This window comes from Vitis riparia, chromosome 7, assembly GCF_004353265.1.
Source record: "Vitis riparia cultivar Riparia Gloire de Montpellier isolate 1030 chromosome 7, EGFV_Vit.rip_1.0, whole genome shotgun sequence".
NCBI classification, from domain to species: Eukaryota; Viridiplantae; Streptophyta; class Magnoliopsida; order Vitales; family Vitaceae; genus Vitis; species Vitis riparia.
Window position 1 is genome coordinate 2327816 of NC_048437.1, and position 24621 is coordinate 2352436.

At 38.3% G+C, this 24621-nt stretch overlaps 1 protein-coding gene across 2 annotated transcripts; it reads left to right on the forward strand.

Moving 5' to 3' along the window:
- Positions 1–23587, forward strand: LOC117918696. 2 transcript variants are annotated; one of them, XM_034835526.1, is made up of 10 exons: positions 1–573; positions 14892–15004; positions 15110–15155; positions 15812–15894; positions 16038–16102; positions 18676–18737; positions 21336–21395; positions 21628–21660; positions 23190–23255; positions 23355–23587. In XM_034835526.1, exons 1-10 carry the CDS (start codon positions 139–141, stop codon positions 23397–23399), a joined length of 1008 nt encoding a protein of 335 aa, XP_034691417.1. In that variant the 5' UTR covers positions 1–138; the 3' UTR covers positions 23400–23587. The 2 variants fall into 2 exon arrangements, with proteins under 2 accessions (XP_034691417.1, XP_034691418.1); XM_034835527.1 differs by having other exon boundaries at positions 14907–15004.
- The last annotated feature ends 1034 nt before the right edge of the window (positions 23588–24621 follow it).

Genomic DNA, 24621 nt, shown 5'->3' on the forward strand with positions numbered 1-24621 from the left:
AAACCGATAGAGGAAAAAAAACGAGCGCGCACACAAATATCTAAAACCCCAAACCCACAGACCGCGCTGCGAAAGCAACGGAGAGCTCAAATCTGGAAACTTCAAACGAAGCAAAAGCCGCAGCAAAGCAATACAGAAATGGCCCTCTGTTCGTTCTCCACCACTGCCACACCCTCATACCTCTCCTCCATTCACAACCTCTTCAAACCTCGTCCATCTCCTTTGCTCTCACTATCAAACCCCGCCTTTATCTCCACTCAAAACCCTAGAATTTCATCATTACAAGAGCTCCGTCTTGCGCGCTGCAGCGCTGCGAAACAGCCCAGCGAAGCGCCCAGTAAGAAGAAAAGGAAGACTAAGCGCGGTGGTGGTGGTGGTGGTGGTGGTGGTGTTGGTGGTGGTAGTTCGAGGGGTTTGGCAGTGAAGGATGTGGAAATTGAAGATGGGTTATCGGGTTCGGAATCGAATTCAGTGCCGTACCAGCCTCTGCGGCTGCCGAAGCCGCCGGCGGGCTTCATCTTGGATGATCATGGGAGGGTTGTGATGGTTTCGCCTAAGAGAATTGCTACCATTGTAAGCCCCTTTTATTTATTTTGTCTGTTTGTAGTTTCTGTTGAAAGCTTCGTTGGTTGATTTGAGGTTATTTATTAGTAGGTTTTTGTTGTATGCATCAGGTTTGATTTGCACTCCTATTTGTTTGAATAGCGTAATGCTCGTAACTTTGAAGGTCATACCATCTATGTGAAAAAATATTAAGCAAGAGGAAATGGTTCTCCATACGGCTTCTCCAAATAGGCACAAAAAATGATCGCCCGCCAATTTTTTGAGATGTTAAAATCATGTCATTGTTTTTACTCGGAGAAGCAATTAAAAGAATTGTTTTTCATTATTTAACATTTATTTATCTATGTTATGATATGAGAAAAGCTAAATCTCATGATACTCTTCTCTGAATTGCTTCTCCAAATAGGCCCAATGCCATATGTGTGATTTTATAGAAATACAAAAGCCAATATTGCTTTTGATGCAATCTTGATAATTACTTGTAGCATTACCCTTTCTGGATGGGGACAACACTTGTTTGCAATTAGAATTAGCCAAAATAAAGTGTTGAAGAAAAAAAAGAGGAAAACATATAATAGGAGAAAATTTGAGAACTGAGAACTGAGAAAAAGGAAAATAACCTTCTGAGTGATAGCAATGGGATAGTGCAAAAAAATCTCTAGTAGTTCGATGAGAAAACATGGGTTTTTATATGATAATTTTATTAGCCAACTCTTGGGGTTAATGAAAAAAGTAAGTGGAGAAATATGGTTATATGTTCAGTGACTATTTTCTCTTGAAGCATGTGGTTTTTTAGAACATAGTTTGCAAGAACTAAGATAAAGTATGGAGAAGCATTACTTATAGGAAGGAAATAATTGTGGTTAAATTGAAATGTAGGGCTCTTGGAGTCATTCTTAACAGATTAAATTTGTAAGCCCTTGAGGCCTGGCTCAAGTGGTAAAGGAATGGGGAGGGTTTGTGGGAGGTTTTAGGTTCAAGTTCCAATGGGGACAAAAATTTACCTATAAAAAAAATTAAATTTGTCAAACTTCTAGTACAGGATTTGTATCCATTATCATTAAGAAGTGATTTCTCCCTATACTATGATGTGGTAAAACAGGTTGAGTGATCACACGTTCACACTCCTGGATTTGGTGGCAGTTAGGTTCCAGATATTGGTGCATTCAAGATCATAGATTTAAATTTGTCAAGATCACAAAGATGAATGATAAAGAAACTCTTTGGATATCCTTTTGAAAGATATAGCAATTTGCAAAGTAATGGAGAATGGGTGGAAAGAAATATGGGAGAACTAAGAATGGGAGAGAAAGTGTGATTTTGTTATGCCATTGAAGGCAATTTGTACGATGCTTAGGTTAGGAATGGCTAACTATGCGTTAACACACAGAAAATGGAAATATAGCCCTAGTGGGAGGCTTCAAATCTGACTTGTGCAAGGTAATGGTGACATTTAGAGGAAGAAGAAGCTAATCCATTAAGAACAACTAATGTTTACTTTTGATGCAGAAAATGCGAAGGAAAAGCTTGAAAAAGAAATTTCTTGCCTCCATCTTGACATTTGAGTTCACTCTTTCTCGTGTGTGTAATGTATTAGCTTGGACCTGGCCTTCTAAGCATGGTGGGCTTCTTAGGCTTGGTTCTCGAAGGAGTTCAAATCTACCTACACTTGGTTTTGGAAGTTGTTTTCTTCCAATGTGGGACAAAGGCTTTCATTAGGAACAGGAGAAATTTTAAAGTAAAAAACTAACCATCCCTTGCATAGCCCTCTGTCCATGATGCTCAGAGATGGGTCGACAGTGGTTCTGACGGAAGCACCGAGCTCTGATCCGGAAATTGACGTGGCAAAGCAGAGAGACTTGTCGGTTGCTCATCCATGCGAAGAAGGATGGTCAGATGAGGAGCTCTCCAAGCTTTTTCATTTTAGTAGTGTATTGGGAATGCCTGTTGAAGGGCATGAAGTAGAAATTCTTGCCTTGCTTAAGAAACTGAAGCTGAGGACTGGAAATAATTCCCTCTGCAAGAGAAGGAAGAAGAAAAAATCTTGCACCACCCGCTTTGAAAGAGAGTTAAAAAGATTGGAATGCTCTGTTAGTTATGGGGAGACATCCGGAATAACCAAAAGATCCGGTCATAGCTCCTGGGATTTGATTCCAGTTGATTAATGAGAATTAAAATTCTCTGTTGGAACGTCCGAGGGATTAATGATTGTGCAAAAAGAAATCTGATTAAGGGAGTGGTGAGGAATCAAAAACCAGATTTGGTTTGCCTCTTGGAGACGAAGGTGAAAGAAGTTTCTCCGCAATTGGTTAAAAGTGTGGGAGTAGGAAGATTTCTCAATTGGGCTTCAGTGGATGCTAGGGGTGCGGCAGGAGGTCTCCTTCTCTTCTGGGATAACAGAGTCTTGGAGAAGTTAGAGATAGAAAGAGGGGGGTACTCCATCTCTGTTCGCTTTAGAAACTGCGCTGATGGATTCTCTTGGATTTTCTCTGGAGTTTATGGGCTAGTGATAGGTAGTGAAAAGGAAGATTTTTGGGAGGAGCTTGGAGCCATCCGTGGCCGCTGGGAAGACCCCTGGTGCATAGGGGGGGACTTTAATGCTGTAAGATTTCCAGAGGAAAGAAGAAATGCCCCTAGACTCACAACGGAAATGAGGAGATTTACTGAGGTGATTGAGGAGCTGGGGCTGAGGGATTTCCCACTGGCTGGAGGTCGTTTCACTTGGATAGGGGGTTTGAACTTTCAAGCTGCCTCTAGATTGGATCGTTTTCTGATCTCAGATCCTTGGGAGGACCACTTCTCTGCCATCACTCAATCTGCTCTCCCTCGCTTGGTCTCTGATCACAGCCCCATAGTTCTAGAAGCTGGTGGATTCTCGTCAGGCAAAAGCCCCTTCCGTTTCGAAAATATGTGGCTGAAATTAGATGGTTTCAAAGATCTAGTAAGAAGCTGGTGGAATGGCTATTCAGTCGAAGGCTATAGTAGCCATTGCATCGCTGAGAAGCTCAAAGCTCTTAAGAAGGACCTTAAAATCTGGAACAAAGAGGTGGTAGACAACGTTTCTTTTAATAGAGCAGAGGCCTTCTCTCGCCTGCAGCGATGGAAGGCCAAGGAGAATGAGAACCTTCTGTCTCCTGGAGACGTGGAGGCCAAAAACATGGCTCTTGAGGACTATAAGAAATGGGCTCTGCTGGAAGAAACTTCTTGGAGACAAAAGTCAAGAGAAATCTGGTTAAAAGAAGGCGATAAAAACACCAAATATTTCCACAAAATGGCCAATGCTAAGGCAAGAAGGAACTTCATGTCTAAGATAAAAGTGAATGGTGTGAATCTCTCTTCCTTGGAAGATATAAAAGAAGGTGTATGTAGGGCCTACCAGGCCTTACTCTCAGATTCAGGGGATTGGAGGCCTAGTATTAATGGCCTTAACTTCAAGGAGCTGGGAGAAGGTTTGGCCAGCAGCCTAGAAGTTATGTTTTCAGAGGAAGAAATTTTTGCAGCCCTAAGCAGCTTCTGTGGTGACAAAGCCCCAAACCCGGATGGTTTCACAATGGCTTTCTGGTTGTTTTGTTGGGATGTTGTTAAACCAAAGATTTTGGGCCTCTTTAGAGAGTTCTACCTCCATGGGACTTTCCAAAGAAGCTTAAATTCCACGTTCCTTTTGCTCATTCCTAAGAAGGAGGGGGCCGAAGACCTAAGAGATTTCAGACCAATCAGCCTAGTAGGGAGTGTACAAATTGCTTGCCAAAGTCCTTGCCAATAGACTAAAATCAGTGATGGGGGAGGTGATTTCTGATTCACAGCATGCTTTCGTTCATGGGAGACAGATTTTGGACGCTGTTCTCATCGCTAATGAAGCCCTTGATTCTAGATTGAAAGGCAACAACCCGGGCCTCCTTCTCAAGATGGACATTGAGAAGGCTTTTGACCATGTCAAGTGGGACTTTCTCATGGATGTGATGTCTAAGATGGGATTTGGGCATAGATGGATAAAGTGGATGAATTGGTGCTGCTCTACGGCTACCTTCTCAATCCTCATCAATGGAAGCCCCACGGGCTTCTTTCGTAGCTCTAGGGGATTGAGACAAGGCGACCCTCTATCCCCCTATCTATTCCTTTTTGCCATGGAAGCCCTTAGCCAATTGCTGTCTTGTGCAAGAAATGGGGGCTTTATTTCTGGTTTCAGAGTGGGAGGAAGAGGAAGAGAGGGGCTGCTTGTGTCCCATCTCTTGTTTGCCGATGACACCTTAATCTTCTATGACGCCGAGGTAGATCAGTTGCAATATCTTAGCTGGACCTTCATGTGGTTTGAGGTGATTTCAGGATTAAAAGTCAATCTGAGCAAAACGGAGGCCATCCCAGTGGGGGAAGGCATTCCTATGGAGACTTTTGCGTCGGTCTTGGGATGTAAGATAGGGAGTTTACCTACCTCCTACTTGGGTCTTCCCCTTGGAGCCCCTTACAAATCTACTAGGGTGTGGGATGCAGTGGAAGAAAGATTCAGGAAAAGGTTGTCTCTCTGGAAAAGGCAATACCTCTCCAAAGGTGGCGGCCTTACCTTGCTAAAAAGCACTCTCTCTAGTCTCCCAACCTATTTCCTTTCCCTCTTTGTGATTCCCAAGAAAGTGTGCGCAAGACTTGAAAAGATCCAAAGGGATTTCTTATGGGGCGGTGGTGCCTTAGAGAATAAACCCCACTTGGTGAGTTGGAATGCTATTTGTGCTACTAAAAAGAAAGGAGGCCTGGGCATTCGCAGTCTATCTACTTTTAATAAAGCCCTTCTTGGGAAGTGGTTGTGGAGATTAGCAAATGAGAATGAGTCCCTTTGGAAGCAAATTATCTCTAGTAAGTATGACCTCCAAGAGGGGGGTTGGTGCTCCAAAGGAGTAAGAGACCGCTATGGCGTGGGGGTTTGGAAGGCTATCAGAAATGGTTGGGAGAACTTTCGTTCTCATTCCCGCTTCACCATAGGGGATGGCACTAGAGTGAAATTTGGAAGGACTTGTGGTGCGGAAATCAAGCTTTGGAAGAAGCTTTCCCCATCTTGTTTAATCTTTCCGTCAACAAAGAAGGCTGGGTAGCTGAGGCTTGGGAGGAAGACGAAGTTGGGGGAAGCTGGGGACTTCGTTTTAACAGACACCTTAATGATTGGGAGGTGGGAGAAGTAGAAAGCTTATTATGTAAGCTTCATCCTTTGACCATTAGAAGAGGTGTGGAGGACTTATTCCGGTGGAAAGAGAACAAGAATGGGACCTTTTCTGTCAAGTCTTTTTATAGTTCACTTTCAAGGGACACCAAGCCCCCCTTCCCGGCTAGAACTATTTGGATGCCTTGGGTTCCAATTAGGGCTAGTTTCTTTGGGTGGGAGGCGGCTTGGAACAGGCTACTCACCACTGACCGCCTGAAGAGATTTGGTTGGAGCATTCCCAACAGATGTTTTTTGTGTAAACAAGAGGAGGAAACCACAGATCACCTTCTTCTGTTCTGCGAAAAAGCTAGAATGTTATGACTTCTGATCTTCTCCCTTTTTGGGGTGCAATGGGTGATGCACTCCTCTGTGAAAAGAAACCTCCTGGGTTGACATGGTTCTTTTGTGGGCAAGAAAAGGGAGAAAGCTTGGAGAGCTGCCTTCCTCTGCCTAATGTGGACCATTTGGAAAGAAAGGAATAGAAGGGCTTTCGACGATATTGAGAGGAACGATCAAGATATTAAATCCATTTTTTTGTACACTTTTGTGAATTGGGTTAGGGTATACATAGAGGAACACACTTTGTCTTTGATAGATTTTGTTGACTGGCTAGCCACCAAGTAAGGGTCAGGCTTGTTTGTCCTTTTGTTTTTTGCTGATTTGTACTTGGTATGCTACGTGTATACCCTTTCTCTAGCCTTTTGGCTCTTAATGAATTTTCTTTACCTATAAAAAAAAATGGTGGAGCGCATCAACACATACATTTTTGACATATCAATGTTAAGTATAGGTGTATAATCTTGAACCTAGCACCTTTATGTGAGGTTTTTAATTACTCTAGTAATCTTAAATTCCTTCTAGATTTTCATGAATGCTTTGTAGAGTTAACTAAGCTCGCATAGGAAGGAATCTACACTTACACACTTATAGAGTTTGACTAATCTATGTGCTTGGGTTAAAATGTTAGGACAATGCTCATTATACTTTATATAGGTCAAAGATTTCATAAACCAAAATGTCTTTCTTCATGCTTTGCTAACTCATCTAATGAATAATTGCCTTAGCGAGAAATCGAGTAGAAGGAGCACACCATGGTGCAACCACCCATCAAACTTCCATGATCCTTTTTTTTTTTTTAAGTCATTCATGATGTAACAATAGCATAATCTCCTTTAACTAAGAGATTGGAGAAGTCATAGGTTTAAAGTTGTCACCTGCAACCAACCCTCCAAAAGGGCTAGAATTTTTGCCTTAATGGCTAAACTCTAATGTAAAAATTTAAAGAATGCTTTTACCATTATATCAAACTGGTCCTTGAATAACTGTTCAATCCTTAGCTACTATGGGTTACCTAAAGAACTTCTATCAGAATTTAGCTTAATAAAACCTATTAAAGGTGGTAACCATCAAGAAACGTTTCCTTAATCAACCTCATGGTTTTGCGCACTGGGCTTTATTAAATCAAAAAGAGTGTCCGTGCTTCCTTCAAGCATGATGAGGCTCAAAGGGGTATCTGTAAAAGCTTCAATAGTAAAAGTTCAAAGGGAAGAAGAAAACTAAAGCAAGTGTCAAATTGCTTCTAGAGTCCTCTATCTATCCTCTAAAATCTTGGCATTCCTTTCCCACTAAATAGTCCAAGTAGTCCTACTATTCCTACTATGGGGGTGGGGAGATGTCTAGAATGGGGGGCTGTGAATTTGAGGGGAGCGGCGGGTGGGGTTGTGGTGTTTTGGGACAACAAAGTGTTATGCTAGAGATGGAAGTGGGGAATTTTTTATTTTATGTTGTTTTAAGAACTGTGAGGATGATTTTTGTTGGAGTTTTACAAGGGTATATGGATCCACTCTGAAGAAGGATAGAGAAAGTTTTTGGGGTGAGCTAGGGGTTATTAGAGGTCTGTGGAGTGATCCTTGGTATGTGGCAAACAATTTTAATATGATTAGATTCCCTTCAGAGTGTTGTAGAGGTGGAAGGTTGTCCTCTGCCGTGAGGAGATTTTCATAGGTGATAGAGGATTTAGAATTAAGGGACTTGCCTCTGTAGGGAAGTCCCTTTACTTGGAGTGGTGGCCTGAATAACTAGTCCAAGTCGAGAATTGATCGTTTCCTTGTTTTAGAGGATTGGGAAGGTCATTTTTATGGGGTTGTTTAGTGTGTTCTTCCTAGACCGGTATCTAACCACTTTCCTATTCTTCTTGATGGGGGAGGGTTGAGGAGAGGTCCTACACCTTTCTGATTTGAAAATATGTGGCTAAACGAGGAGGGGTTCAAGACTATTCTGAAGACTTGGTGGGAGGGGTTCAATTTTAGTGGGTCGGCTAGTTTCATTATGGTTGACAAGTTGAAAGCACTGAAACCTATCTTGAGAAATTGGAATAGGGATGTTTTTGGTAAGATAAAAGTGCAGAAGGCTTTGGCTTTGAATTTGGGGAGTTTTTGGGACAGAGAGGAGAGTTATTGCACATTTTCTCTTGAAGAGTTGGATGTAAGGAAGGAAGCAAGGGAAAATTATAAAAAATGGGTCCTTTTTGAAGAAATTTCATGGAAACAGAAATCAAGGGAAGTGTGGCTGAAGGAGGGGGATAGAAATACGAAAATTTTCCACATGATAGCTAATGCTCGTAGAAGGAGGAACCAAATGGCTAGAGTCAAAATAAATGGAACGTGGTTCACTGAGGAGAGTGAGATTAAAGAAGTGGGAAGAGTGTTCTAGATTCTGCTTTCTGCCATTGGTGATTGGAAGCCTAGCATAAGTGGTCTGTCTTTTGAAAGGTTAGAAGATCAAGAGGTGGTAGGGCTGGAAAAACCTTTTTTTGAGGAGAAGGTTTTTGGTGCTCTTTCAAGTTTTAGTGAGGACAAAGCTTTAGGTCCGGATCGGTTCTCTTTGGCATTCTTGTAGTCCTCTTGGGAGTTTGTGAAAGATGAGGTGATGAGTTTTTCTCGGGAATTTCATGAACATGGTTGTTTTGTGAGGAGTTTGAATGCAACTTTCTTAAGTGTTGATTTCGAAGAAAGGGGGAGCAGAAGACTTGAGGGACTTTAGGCCTATTAGCTTTGTGGGAGGATTGTACAAATGGTTGGCCAAGGTGCTGGCAAATAGACTAAAATAGTGGTAGCTAAGGTGATTTCCAAGGCCCAACATGCGCTTGTGGGGGGTAGACAAATATTGGATGCAGTTTTGGTTGCCAATGAAGCCATTGATTCGATGGGGGAGCGGTTCTATGCAAATTTGATACGAAGAAGGCTTATGATCATGTGGATTAGTCCTTCTGGCTTTCGGTCTTGGAAAAGATGGGTTTTGGGGAGAAATGGATAAGGTGGATTAAGTGGTGCATATCTATTGCCAGTTTTTCAGTCTTGGTTAATGGAACCCCTTCTGGTTTATTCCAAAGCTCTAGGGATTTAAGGCAAGAAGACTCCTTTTCTCCTTATTTGTTTGTGATTGCGATGGAAGCTCGAAGTTGCCTTTTGAAGAGAGTTGTAGGAGGAGGTTTTCTATCAGCTTGCCAAGTGAGGGAAAGAGGGGGTGAAGGGGTTAAGGTTTCTCATTTGCTATTTGCAGACAATACCTTAGTATTTTGTGAGGCATCCTAGGACCAGATGACTTTTTTATGCTGACTGCTTTTGTGGTTTGAGGCTATTTCAGGGTTGAGAGTTAACTTGGACAGAAGCGAGTTGATCCCAATGGGAAGAGTGGAGAGTGTGGAGGATTTGGCTTCGGAACTTGGTTGTAAGGTGGAAAGTTTACCTTCTGCTTACTTGGGGATGTTGTTGGGTGCTTCTTTCAAGTTTGTGGCAGCTTGGGATGGAGTTGAGGGGAGGTTCTGTAAGAGATTGATTATGTGGAAGCGACAATACATCTCTAAGGGTGGGAGAATTACCTTGATTTAAAGCACCTTGCCGAGTTTGCCTGTTTACTTCATGTCTATCCTCCACTTATGAAGGTCAGTGAGATTGAGGCTAGAGCAAATTTAGAAGGATTTTTTATGGGTTAGTGGGGCTCTTGAGCGTAAACCTCATTTGGCAAGGTGGACGACCGCTTGTTCAGATAAAATAAAAGGGGGCTTGGGGGTTAAGAGTCTTAATATTCTCAAATGGAGCTGGTGTTTTGTGAGTGAGAGAGAGGCATTTTGGAATCAAGTGATAAAGGGGAAGTATGGAGAGGAACAATGTGGCTGGTGTTCTTCCGAAGTAAGGGAGGGATATGGTGTGGGGTTGTGGAAAGTAATTAGGAAGCTTTGGCACCTTGTTAGCAGTAGGCTTTCCTTTGTGGTGGGTAATGGGTAGAGGGTGAGTTTTTGGAGGGATAAGTGGTGTGGGGACACTCCTTTTTGTGATTCCTTCCCCTCTTTATTTGCCTTAACTGTTTCTAAAGAGGCTTGGGTGAAGGATGTTTGGAATGTCTCAAAAGGTGGGGGGAGCTAGAGTCCTCGTTTTACTAGACCTTTCAATGATTGGGAGGTGGAGAGACTTTTGTTATGACTGGGTGGGAAAAGAGTGAATTTGGATGAAGGAGGATAGGGTGTTGTGGCTGCCAACGAAGAGTGGTAAATTCTCTGTAAAGTTGTAAAGTCTCTCTATAAAGCCTTAGAGTTGGAATCTTTAGTTTACTTCCCAATGAAGATCATTTGGAATTCCTGTGTGCAGCAAAAAATAAGTTTCTTTGCTTGGGAGGCCTCGTGGAGAAAAATTAAACTTTGGACCAAATTCAGAAGAGGGGTTGGGCTTTAGCAAATAGGTGTTATCTTTTTCATTCAAATGAGGAAGCCATAAATCACTTACTTCTCCATTGTGTAAAGACTTTCGCTTTGTGGGAGATGTTCTTTTCTCTTTTTGGAGTTTTGTGGGTGGTCCCTTCTTCGGTTAGGGAAACCCTCTTGAGTTGGAATGAGTCTTTCATGGGTAAGAAACGCAAGAAAGTTTGGAGAACGGGCCCCTTATGCATTTTTTGGACAGTTTGGAAGGCAAGAAATATAATTGCATTTGGAGACGATGTGTTGTCCATCCAAAGGTTAAAAGGTTCTTTTGTGTACTTATTATGGTCGGAGACTAAGTTGTTTATAAATGATGGTCCTTTGACGTTAATAGATTTCATTGATTGGGTGGGTTCCCTTTGAAGAAGGGGTTGTCTATTGTATATCCTCTTGGACAATTTTTTGTTTCAACTATTAAGGGGGTGAGTGTATCTTTCTTGTATTTATTGGGCTGCTTTTTTAGTGGCTCTTTTTAATACAATTTCTTTTCTTTACTTATAAAAAAATAAAAAATAAATGGGTTACTGCAATCCACTGTTCATTTTCAGGATTATGTGTATTATCTACTTAATCTACTTATAACATATGTGGTGTCCAGGAAACTGCACTCATGAGAAAGATTAGAATGCCAATAATTTTTTGCACATTGAATTTGACTGACACTCGCCCTTTATTTATCTTTTAAGGACATCCTTAAACAAATGGTATCTTTATAGATTCATATCCAAAATAATTAGAAATCTGAGTATGTTCTCAGTATATTGAGACCGTGGCAATCCAAATATTTCTGTATTATGCATATTTTTATTCCCTAAAATTACAGCGGCCTCCTCTAGATATTTCATGTGTAAAAAGTCCTTGGTTAATTTTCCAGGTTCTCATTAGTTCCCATTATTGACAAATCATGTACATAAACAAAGATAAATACAGTACTTTTGTATTGAATCTACTGTATTCACAACTATTGGATTTATTAGCCATAGACCCATTTGCTACCCTACCAGTGCCTTATTAAACCTCTTGTCCCCTGGGCCAGGGCTTGTTTCATACCCAGAGGAATTTTACTATTCTAGATTAGAAACTAGGCATCGTCATGTTCATGTGTATATATGTTCTCCTCTACATTTTCTTTTAGGAAGGCCATTTTCACATCTGGTTGATGCATTAGAGGCTTATAAACAGTCAGATAACTTTTTTTTTGGTAGGTAAAAGCACAGAAATTCTATATATTAAAAAAGGGCACCCAAAGGCCAACCCAAAGCATACAGGAAGCATACAACTTATAAACAGTCAGATAGTTGTGCTTAACAAGTAACATGTAGGTTAACAGAATGAATGAGAATGGTTTAACTAACTAAATGTTTATCCATGAAGCTTATCGGAATGCCAGGCCATGGAATTAAACCAACTGTTCTTAAGAAGTGATTTTGCCTCCATAGCACCATGCATCATGTATCTTTGGCAGTCATTCTCCAGGATCGATCCATATCTTGTGTACTCAAGTTGGAAACTTTGACCTTGTTAATGCTCGAAAGAAATATGACAGAACTGAGAGGGAAAGAGAGACTGCTAGTTTGTATGTGATTTTTGGTGTGCAGGAGGCTGCCCTTTATTTGGTGCACAACATATGGAAATGGCCCAATCTTATCAAAAAGAAGAACAAGAAGAAGAAAAAAATGGCCCAAACTGCAGGTGCAGATCTGGCTGCAAGCAGTAACAGTGGTGGTTATAGAAAAATCTCCAGCTGCTTTAAATTTGAGACATTTAATATTTATATTTGATGCAGAAAATTGAAAAATGAAAAAAAGAAAAGCCTAAGTGAAGTTTTGGATTGGACCTCGACATGTGAGCCCATCTCATTTGAATGCAATTACATGTGTTAGCTTGGGTCTGCTAGCCCATCCCAGACATAGTGGCTTCTCCAGTCTTGGTTCTCAGAATTCCAAATTCACTTCAAATACCTGTTTTTGAAGTTGTTTCCTTCTGGCTTGGTCCAAAGGCCTTCATTCTTCATTAGAAACAGGGAATTTCCAACCAAAAAAATAACAATAGAGTTTGCTAAAATTATGCTAATGAAGTGTCATAACTAAGTGGTGGTGGGTAAAGTGGGATTCAATAACAGAACGGGGCTTCCTTCTATTTCTGGTGACATTTTTACTTCACTGTTATGATTGGTGCATGGGGATGTTTTCCTTTTTACATATGTAAATAAATTTATAGAATTTGGCACTTCAAATCCATTCCTGCACATAGTTGACATGTCCATTGAGGATAGGATCTGCCACTTATTGCAAGAACGTTAAGAGATTAAATAAGGTTGCAGCTTGCTTAACTTTTTTCTTAGTGGGGAAAGAATTTTGGAGTATGTTAAAGATGCCTGGAAAGTGCATATTCTGAACTTTAATGGATCTTGGTTGTGCCAATTGGGTCCATCAGCTACTAGGTCCCTATTATCTGATTTTCTGGATCCATATTAAAGGGGGCACACATTCTGCATCCAATTTGAGTTAGACCTCCTGCTATCAAGGGTAGCAAAGAGGTTGTGAAGCCTCACTTTGGCATTTTAACAAGTCTTATTTGGGTCTTCCCTTGGGTGCCCCTTTCAAATCCTCAAGGGTGTGGGACGTAGTGGAAGAGAGATTCAAAAAAGATTGTCCTTATGGAAGAGGCAATATCTCTCTAGTTTGGAGGGGAGGTGGGGAGAGGGTTACCTTGATAAAAAGTACTCTATCAAGTCTCCCAATTTACTTTTTGTCTTTCTTTGTCATTTTGCAGAAGGCGTGTGCAAGACTTGAAAAGATTCAAAGAGACTTCTTGTGAGGTGATGGTGCCTTAGAGAAAAAACCACACTTGGTGAACTGGAGTTTGGTTTGTGTTGATATGAGGTAGGGAGGCTTTCGGGTATTCGCAGTCTTGTGGCCCTAAACAAAGCCTTGCTTGGGAAGCGAAGCCGGAGATTTGTTGTAGAGAGGGATTTTTTGTGGAAACAAGTCATCATAGACAAATTTGGGGTAGAGGAAGGAGGGTGGTGTTGAGAGCAGTGAGGGGAGGCTATGGCGTGGGGATGTGGAAAGCTATTAGAAAAGTATGGGAAGGTATTCGTTGTAGATCCCGCTTTATCGTAGGGAATGGAAGGAAGGTCAAATTTTGGAAGGATTTGTGGTGTGAGGACCAAACGTTGAAAGAAGCTTTCCCTAATATATTCCGATTAGCTGTCAACAAGGATTAGTGGGTGTTAGATGCTTGGGAGGAGGGCGAGGAGGTGGGTATCTGGAATCCTCTGTTTTCAAGACACTTTAATGATTGAGAGATGGAATAGGTGGAAGGCTTGTTCCGGAAACTGTATCCTTTGGTTTTGAATAGGGATGTGGAGGATGTCTTGAGCTGGAAGGATAGCAAGAATGACTTTTTTTTCTGTTAGATTGCTTTACCGCTTCTTTACAAGAGCCTCTAGTGACCCTTTTCCTTGGACTATTATTTGGAGGTCTTGGGCTCTGATGAGGGTAAGCTTTTTTGCTTGGGAAGCGTCTTGGAACAAAATATTGACGATTGATCAGCTCAAAAGAAGGGATTGGAATATGCTGAATAGGTGTTACTTGTGTAAAGTGGAACAGGAAACTAGTGACCGCTTGATCCTATTTTGTAAGAAGGCTACAATGCTATGGAGCTTGCTTTTCTCTGTATTTGATGTGCAGTGGGTCTTGCACTCCTCAATTAAAAAGAATTTGATTGGTTGACATGGAGCTTTTGTGAGTAAGAGAAGGGAGAAGGCTTGGAGGGCTGGCCCCCTTTGCTTAATGTGGGCCTTATGGAACGAAAGAAATGAAAGAGTGTTCAACGACATTGAACGGTCCAACCAAGCTTTAAAACATTATTTTTTGTACACTTTTGTGAATTGAGGTAAGGTGTATTTAGAGGATCATTCTTTGTCCATGATTGATTTTATAGATTTTTTTTTTTATCTAGATAGGAGAAAAGTTTTTTGTCTTTCTTTTTGCTTAGCTTCTTGAGTATTGTTTGTATACTTTGTGTGTGCTTTTTTTGCTGCTTCTAGGCATTGGTAATACAAACTCTTATTTACCCATTAAAAAAAAAAAAAAAGAAGTTTGAAGCTGTTTGGAAAATTATTAAGAAGCATTTATTGCTCCTTGGCCAATTTTGATCGTCTCAATGGAGGCTGAGGAGAGGAGGGTCTGGAGCAGGAATTAGGCACCTGATTTGAAATGTAACTGTGATAGTGGTTTTTCAAAGCTTACATTCTCTCATTTAAGATTGAGGGATATTGCTAGTTGTGAATAAACTTTTCATGCATATGAATTCATTCTAATGGTGTTAAGATGCAATGACTTCCTTTTATGTTCTGTATCTTTGTGCTTATTTTGTTAGCCTGTGTCTTTGCAGGTTGATTCTACCAATAATTTTCCGTTAGAGTGTGTTATAAGGAGAGTATTCAGAAGTTCACAGGGGCGTGAGTGTATGCTCCTGTGCCCAGTTGATACGTAAGTAAGGTTGCTCCTTTCCAGCCATGCAATGTACCTGAAAGTAAATTTTAATTATATTTTTTTCTTTAAATATTTGCCTAAGTGATGGTTTTTCTACTGCAGGCCTGTACAGATCTTGAAGAGTACAAATTTTGATGGATGGTCAGCTGTATGTTTTTCTGTTCAACTTTTAAATTTTGGTTGCTCCTTGAATGGAGTCAGACTTGAATTGATCATTGAAATTTTTTGACACTTGAAAATCCTCCAAGTGCATTATGGCTCATGAGGGGTTTCATTTTTGTTTTGAAATCTGTTCAATCTTCCCCCTGCCATTGTCAGCACCCTTTATGTCCTTAGAGCTCCTCTCACTTGATTGTATCACTTTATTCTGTGAGGGGGTCTTGTCTTCTTCACATTAGAAATTCTAGCACTGTAGATTAGTTGGTTAAGCAAGGAGAAAAGCACTTAATATCTTTTGTTGGAGACTTTTTCCCTCAAAGTGTAGGGTTTATAGTGTGTGTACATTGCTTTTCCTGCCTATGGTATGTTCAAATAGTTTTAGTCTTTTGTGGAACAGTATATGTTTCTACATTTTGATCAACAATTGTACATTTTGGAAAGATTTCTTGTTTGTTTTTATTATTCAATGCAACGAATATGTTATTTCAGATCAAAGGAGGGAAAAAAAAAACCCAGCATCATAGGTGTCTCTTGGCTTCTTTATATTAGAAATTCCAGCACATATTTAGCTGTCTTTACGCTGAGATTTATGTACTAAGCTTCAGAATGCATGTACTTAATAATCTATATGCTTCCACACTTTAGGTTAGTGATGAAGAGGTAGAAGTTATCCTTCCTGCCGCTGCTTATGCTCTTGCCAAGATACACATGCATCTGGTACATAGCGGGTATGATCTTATGTACCAATTTACCCGTTTTTTTGGTCGGTACTCATGAAAACAGTAATTGTTTCTATCTGTTTTCTTTGCTTGAAATTTTGTCTTGGTTCTAGGATCCTTGACATTATTTAGTTCCATGTGTCTCTGTTTAGATTTTGTTATACAGCAAGGGGAGGATTTTGCTACTCAGAAGATAACATATTTGATTTTCGCACAGGCAATGGTCTTCTCTTAACTATTTTATTGTCCCTTAACCATTAACATGGTTTCAGTTTCTCTTCGTATCTGCCTTTTATATTTTATAAATGTTGTCATTTTTTATGAAAAGAACTGCTAAACAATTACTCCTGATTTTACTACTTGGTAGAAATATGATGTTTACTTGATAAGGTGACCTCTGTTTGATAAATTCAATTCTTTTGTTATTGGAAAGACTAGAAATTTGCAGCCCATAAAAGGAGTAAAATCCAACCAGTGGAGTTTTGCCAGTTCTCACTAATATATAGGCGTAAGTGAGAATGTTGAAGAAACTCTGCTTTAGAATGTTCTTCCTTGGGACTTATTCAATATGTGGTTACTAAAGAGGAGCCTCTTAGAAAGATTTGAATGCTCATCCTTCCCTCTACGAGGGCATTTCTAAGTGTAATCAAGGTACCGAACGATAGGCGGTGTATATTGGGATGAATCTCCAATATCTTTTCAAGAAAACAAAGTTAAGGAATAGAAGGAAATAAGAAGAAATTTTTTCTTAATTAAGTTATTTAGGTTTAAGTTTACTTGTAGTTGGTTACCCGAGTTTTATTTAGAATTTGAAAAGTTTCTATTTAATTCATTTTTAGGATTTAGAAGTCTTATTTGTTAGAAACTCTTATTATAATAAGTCTTTATGAAGTTTAAGTTTCTAATTCTAAAAAGAAAGTTTCAATTGTTTTATTTTTTATTTTGAAAGATGTAGGCACGTTTTTGGTTAAGGCTCTTTACAAAGCCTTAGAGTCGGAATTATCAGGGTGCTTCCCTATGAAGATAATATGGAACTCAAGTGTGCAATCAAAAGTAAGTTTCTTTGCTTGGGAAGCGACATAGGGAAAAGTTCTAACCTTGGACAAAGTTCAGAAGAGGGGGTGAGCTTTAGCAGATAGATGTTATTTGTGCCAAACGCATGAGGAGTCCATTGACCATCTTCTTCTCCATTGCGAAAAACAAGGGAAGTGTGGAAGCTGTTATTTATTGTTTGGAGTGAATTGGGTGTTTCCTTCCTCAGTTAGGGAAACCCTCTTAGGGTGGAAAGGGGCTTTTGTGGGTAAGAAGCGTAGAGCAGTTTGGAATGTGGGCCCTTTATGCTTGTTTTGGTCAGCTTGGAAGACAAGGAACAAGATTGCCTTTGATGATGGTGTGCTGTCCTTGCAAAAGTTGAAAGCTTTTTTTTTTGTATATTTTTGCTTTGATGGGAGTCTAAATTGTTTATAAAAGATGGTCCTTCGACGTTAATTGATTTCATTGATTGGGTGGGTTCCCAGTGAGGGAGGGGTTGTTTTTTGTATATCTTGTCTGGTTAGTTTTTGTTTCAGCTGTTAGGGGGGTGAGTCTCTCTTTTTTGTACATCTTAAGTCACTATTTTAGCGCCTTGTTCATAATACATTACTTTCACTTATCAAAAAAATAAAAAAAATAATGACATTCATAACCCATTCCAAAGCCTACTAGGATTGTAATAATCCATTATGACTCTAATTCTAATTGTCTTATGACCTAATTAGCTACTCCTAATTTGACTTCAACAAACGCTAATCCTAATTTAATTCCAACTAATACTAATGCCCATCCTCATCAACATCGCTCTTCAGAACACAAAGAATATCATATTTTTTTGTTCTTCGAACAATGCAAAGAACAAGAGAAAGCACCTTCAATTTTTTCTCTGAAAATAGGGGTTTTAAGAACAATGAGAACATGAAGAACATTGGTTGCTAAGCATGTTTTTGAGTGTTTTTTTTTATTTTTTTATTTTTGAGAACAAAAAACAATTTATAGAAATACTTTCTAATCAGGCCCTTAGAGTCTTACTAAGTTGCTATATAGGCTATTTATGTTTTTTTTGCATGGTTTTATTCAGTTTTTAGGATTGTCTAAAGCCTATAAATAAGAATGATTGATGTAAAATGAGATTAATGAATGCATGGCTAGTAAATAATACTAAGTTTTTTGCATGCCTTGCAATTTTCAATAGTTAGACTCTCTATTGCTTCTTTTTTAAGTGAGACTCATAGAAGACCTTAGTGAGACTCTAAGATTCCTTATCTTTTCCCTTTTTTATCTTTTATTTTATTTTTTAACTGTCAGAAAATTACTCATCCCTATTCTTACATCTTGCAAGGTTGAAGCCCTGGTCCACCTTATTTGGTTGTGAACAACCATCCTATTGCCTGCATGAGGTTTTTAACAGAACTAACTATTCCTTTATAGTGCAGGATCTGCTAGCTCATTTGTAGGATGGGCACAGAAATATATGTTTTGAATGTTATAAATCCTATTTCTGATGCTCCTATCTCTTTGCCATCACTGGTTAAACATTGAATCACAAGGTCCATGCAAATAATTCTTAACATCAATTTTTTGTTCCTACTGATTATCATAATACCTCAGCCATATATTCAGTAGTCGTCCAAATGATTTATTTTGACATTAAGGAATATTGTGCATTGATGTCTCATATCAACATTCTTTTCTTGCTTGCATAAGGTTTTCTTGTGTTAGTTCAAATGGTTATAAAGAATGTCCTCAATTTTGCAGATGATGGTCAAGATATAGATGGCTTGCCAAATGAAGGTGTAGAAATTACTTGCTTCCACCTGGTAATGTGGTAACCATTTCTTTGTTATGTATTCATGTTAAATATGTAAAAAGAAATCCTTCTCTTCTTTCTTGGGAGTGTTTGTAAATGATATATGTTTACTGTAATGGGCTTGCGTGCATGCAATTTCTGTTCTGGGAAGGACTTAATTCATTGATTTTCTACCAGCTTTTTCTCTTTATGTTAGAAAAAGGCATGACCAGTATCATGGAATGTTCAGGGGTTTCTAGTTACTTTATCATATGCCACACATTATATCCCAGATGGTTCTTTTAATGTTTTCTGCTTCACCATCATCATTGTTGTCACATTCCTGCCAAATATTTTGGTTCAGCTTCATAGCTTATCATTCAATGGACCTCTCTATTAGACCTATGTATTTCGTAGTTTGTAAGTTGGATCATTTTCATCATACCACTCCTTTGATAAGGAACAAAATATGTTGATGTTAGGGAACTTACGTACAATCATTGTGAAGGCATTAGCAGTGGAGAGGAAAGCTGCACAAAATAAAAATTATTCAGTCAAGACCCCCCAAATAACTAACTAGAATAGATTTGCCCTGGTCTCAAGTTGAACCAAGATATCCTCTCAAAGTGCTTGTTTGTGGATGACTCTCTCTTTTTGCTACTAAAATCTGCTTTGCTATTTGCTAGTCTAAGCACAATGTCACCGTTCAACGAGACTATCACATCCCTTTTCTTTATATTTTCAGGCCTCCAGTCAAAGTGGCCATAATATTGAGAGATCACAAAGGAAAGGGAAGTAATATAATCTTGTAAATTGGGATCAGGTGTGTAAACCAAAAAGTGAAGGTGCTTGGGTGTAGGGAGGATAACTTTGAGAGATAGGGCTCTATTAGGCAAGTGGTTGTGGGGGTTCCCTAAGGAGAGCAATACTTTATGGCACAAGACCATCTTGAATATTTATGGGCTACACTCTACTGGTTAGGATGCTAATATTGCTGTTAGGTGGTCACATTATTGTCCTTGAAAGGCCATTACACAGTATTTTTTTATTTCACTTGTTTCTCTTGGTATATGGGTAGGTGATGGTTCAAAAATTCGATTATGGAATGATAGTTGGTAGTGTGATCTACCTTTTTATGTTCAGTTGATAAACCTCTATAAAGTTGTGCGGGAAAGAGATGGCATTGTTTCTTCAATTCTGAGTTCGACCTCCTCCATGCCATGAAATCTTAACTTCCATCACATCCTTGTGGAACATGCAATAAAAGAACTTACCTTATGTTAACTTTATGCCATGCATATTTGTTATGCACTTTTCCTGATAAGAGGGTATGATTCTTGACATTCCCTGGTTTGTTTTTATTCAATTATTTTTTAAAGCCCTTACTGTCTTTGCCTACTTGAGTCCCTTTCTAACTGTATATTTCATCTGTAAAGCTCCTAAAAATCAAGGCTTTTGCATGCCTAGTCGCAAATAAGAAGGTTAATATAAACAATTTGCTATAGAAAAAGAGACCTTACAAGGACCTCAACCCAGACTGGTGTATCATGTGTAAGGGGAGTGTAGAATCAGTAGATCATCTTTTCTACATTGCTCAGTGGCATTAATATTACAACATAGGCTGTTTGGACTTTGTGGGGATTTACTAAAGTTTTCTATCTGTAAGTGGTGCAGATGCTGGCTATTTCCTACCATGGTTTTGGAAGCCTTCCTTGAGGCAACTCTTTATGCTGGCTATTTTCTGACCTTATCACACTGGTTTTGGAAGCCTAGTTGGGCTCTTTCCGGTGGGCATTGTTAAGTTGAACTTTGATGAGCACACAAATTATCTTGGAACATTAGTACAAGCATTCTCAAAACGTGCTGAAGAGGGGCTAGCCATTGAGACATAGATTTTAGCTTTGTCAGAAGGCTTGAAGTTAGCCAAAACTGAAGGTCTATCCAATCTTTTAGTAGAGGGAGATTTGACTGTAGTCATATCTTGGGTGAACAAGAAAGAAAGAGGTTTATGGAAGTTAAGACATGTGGATCCACCAAATCTTTGATATAGCTTTAGGGTTGAATGCTCTTTTTGTTGGATTCCTCGCTTAGCTAATCTAGTGGCAGATTCAGTAGTAAAGCGAGGAGCAAAACATTTGACCTCCTTTGTGGGAGATTTTATACATCCATGAGAAATTGATTTTGTAGTGGTAATCTCTTTCTTTCTAGGAAAATATTTGTCAAAGGGCATTCTCCTTTTTGGATTTTTGGTTTCATTAATGTTAAACTTATGTGTGTATGTGCTATAGAAAATTGCAACAAACAACGTGCACAAAAATGTATAAACTTGATTGGACATTAGATTGTACCTTTTCTTTTTCTGTTTACTTATTTCTCCAATCACTTATGGTAACTCCTTTTATCTTAATTAGTCTTTTAACATTGTTACATCAATGAGTCAAAGGGTTCTGATGATCCTGTAAACAACAATGCTTTAACAGATGTTTCACACAAAAATAAATGTTTACATACTAAATCAAATAATTTCTATTCTACTCTCTTTTAAATCTTGAGTTCTTTAGCTGCACTTACTAGCTTAAATGATATTTTTATTTTGCTCCCCCTTTAATCCTGAGTTCTCTGGTTTCAGGATGGTTCACATTACATGATTTATACACCCTCTGATCCACTCCTTTTTGTTGCTGTAAAGGTAAATTACTAGCTATCCTGTACATTGTGGTGGGAACTAGTCTTGCTTTCCTTTGAAACCAAGATTTGGTTTGTTTGACAGATTACATCTTATATTCAAAGAGGAAGTTCCTTTAAAACCCTGTGAAAATGATAAGATTACTAAATTTCTAGAAAAACTATTCTGTTCACTTGAGAACTCAAATTGATCAAGTTAGAAGCAGAAGCCATGACGTTCGATTTTGTTTGTGCAGGGTCAGAATGGGCTATTACAAATTGCAGACGATGTAAGTCATCTTGTTCATTTTAATAATAGAAATGGTTTATTATCTTCTCCTCTCCTCTCTCTCTCTCTTCCCTTTTTTTAAAATAAATTTTATTCATTTTTTTAATTTCTTTATACCTGCCGAGACTTGACAATGTATGAGTAGCCCTTTCTTATGCAGTTGTTCATAGTTGAACATTTTCCTATCTATGTAAATACTTTTTTTAGAGTTTGAGTATTTCGGTTTTGGTTGAGGATTACTTATTTATGATCTAGGGTTGCCATTATTTGGGGTGACTGACATGAACAGTAATCAAATATGTCAAGTGTCTTTTGTGGATTCAAGTTAAATAAATTTACCATACAGAACAGATAAAACTGTTATCTCACCATTCAAGTAAATTTAGTATGAAAAGTTTGATAACAGCAGGCCTTATATGTGTGTATATGTGTACATGACCAATGTGTAAGCTCACCATATCAAAGCACAAATGGATCATAGCATCCTTACATTATCCAAGCACATCCTCCCCTTGCTCCTGAAAAATGAAAATCGAAAGTCCTCTCATCTTAGTGTGTGTAGGCTTGGATAGTACTGGATCCTCCATGCCAGAATTAGTATCTGAAAAAAAATTGAACTTTTAGTATTTTTCCCAGTTTCTATGGTGTTATTAAATACTTTTTAACACTTGAAATAGTTTTGCAAAGGCTTATTCATAAAAAGTGATTAACAACATTTCCAAGGATGGAAGGTCTCTAATCAAATCAAATTGAGGAGCATTTCACTTTACTTGGGCATCAGAGTTAAAAATCCATCCATCTTAATGACCGTACTAAAAGAATAGTTTGTGCTATTCCTAGATATCCATTCGTTTTTTCTCTTCCATTTCACAAGTTATATTTCATGCTTTCCTTTTGTTTCTAGCACCCGAGTCAATTTCAATATTCTGGCAGCAGAATTTCTTCTACCTTTGCACACACTTCTTCGATCTTTGGGAAGTATAGACTTCAGATAAAAAAAAAGAGGGGGATGAGGGGGAATGGAGTGGGGAGGAAGAAAAAAGACCCCGCTTGCCAGCTGTGGGGTTCCCACCTCACAATTTATCAGTTCATCTTCTGAAAGGTGGGGAAAAGAAAACAGCTTATTATTCTCAACTTTTACATAGGACAGACACCACTCAAATTTAGGTTAACGACCTGCTTCTATTACATTAATATATCCAAAAAAACAAATAATTGTACTCCAGATCTGACTTGTATGCATTATGATACCAACTTCTAGTCTCTTGAGGTTCTTCTGTTGATCTCTCTTGGTCCCTTCATTCAAGATTTGAAGTTTGAAAGTGAAACTGAAATTGATACTTGTACAATTGTATTTATTCATAATCATTTTGGTTAAGTTGTCGAATGTTTGCATCTGTTAAATGCTTGCCCTCAATATTGGTTGGGAGTAATGTTGGAGTTGCATGGATAGACTTTGGGATGTCTTGTATTTTGCAACGACCTTTCTCTCAAGTTCTTATATAAAACAAGGTTCTGCTCTTGGGACAGGAACTTTTGGATGACCCAGCCATCATAAGCGCCATAGACGAGGAAACTGAATTCAATGCCCTGGTGGTATGTGTAATGGGCCTTTGCATGCATCACAAACACTTCCCATATTTTGAATTGAGCTATAACTATTTGCTTTGTCTTTGTGTTTTGCTGTTTCTGCAGGAGGAAGAAGCTGCTCTTCTTGAATCTCTTCTGGGGGAAAGATAATCAGTAGCCCTCGCGTCAACTTCAAGAATTTGAAGTTGATAACAATCGTGTATGTAATTTTGCTTGAAAGCACTACTTTTCTTCCCCCGTGTATATAACAAATTTTGTTTCACATATTTAAGCAACCCTGTGATGTAATTGTTTCGTAACTAGTACATTAACAATGAAAAACTCATCTAATGGATCCATTTTTTTTGTTTTTTAAAATAAAAACTAACAATAAGTATAAAGTTAACTTATGTCCTTGAAAAATTATTTTTAAAACTATCTACTTTGTTTCTCTTATGAGATTAATACTATTCAACTAGATGTGTTTTTAGTCTGCTATGTTGGGGCCAAATGAATAGCTTGACAGTCTTGTACACTAATGAAACCTCACAAGTAATGAATATCATATCTCTATTTTTATATTATTAGGCTCCTGTAGATGAGCAGGAACTAGTAGCTTGCTCTTGGTTTGCCAAGATGTAAGAGGAATTACCCAAAAAAAATTATAATATCATGTGATATGTCACACATCTTTGTGGATGGACAACCAGCCAATCCATATCATTTGTTAATGCTCCAAAAAAGATGCTTTATAATACTTGAGTTTTCATTGACTAAACAATTTTAGGAATCAAAAAAGTTTTTTTTTTTTTAAATTGTTAATCAAATGATAAAAAAGAATGATGAAAATTTATGTGTCAACTTTTAATTCGAAGAAATTTTGGAAAAGTCCATCAAAAATCATTAGTTTGAAATTTTTGCCCTTGTCATATTTAAGGGGTGGGAATTTTAGGAATTAAATTTAAATTTTAAAAGAAATTTAACTAATAAATAATTGAGATTAGATTTGAATATTAAATATGTTATTAGAGGACCTAGAGAAATTTGATAAAATTTGTATCATACCATATTAAGAAATTGAATTTAATATTATAACAAATCTGATTTAATTTTCATAATTAGAATTAAACCTTATGGAACCATAAAAGATTAAATGGAATTAAATTGAAATAAAATTTGAGATTAAATTTGTGCTTCATGAATTGAAATATTTCTTATCACACCCCATATTTTTAACTCACTAATTAATCCTCAAATTATAAAATTAGTGCTCTCAAAACTTGAGATAGACAAAATAATGAATTTTAGGTATATTTTTGTGCAAAATAAGGATGTGGAGACCTATTATAGAGATGTATCTTATAATAACCCTTTTTAAACAACTAATGAACAA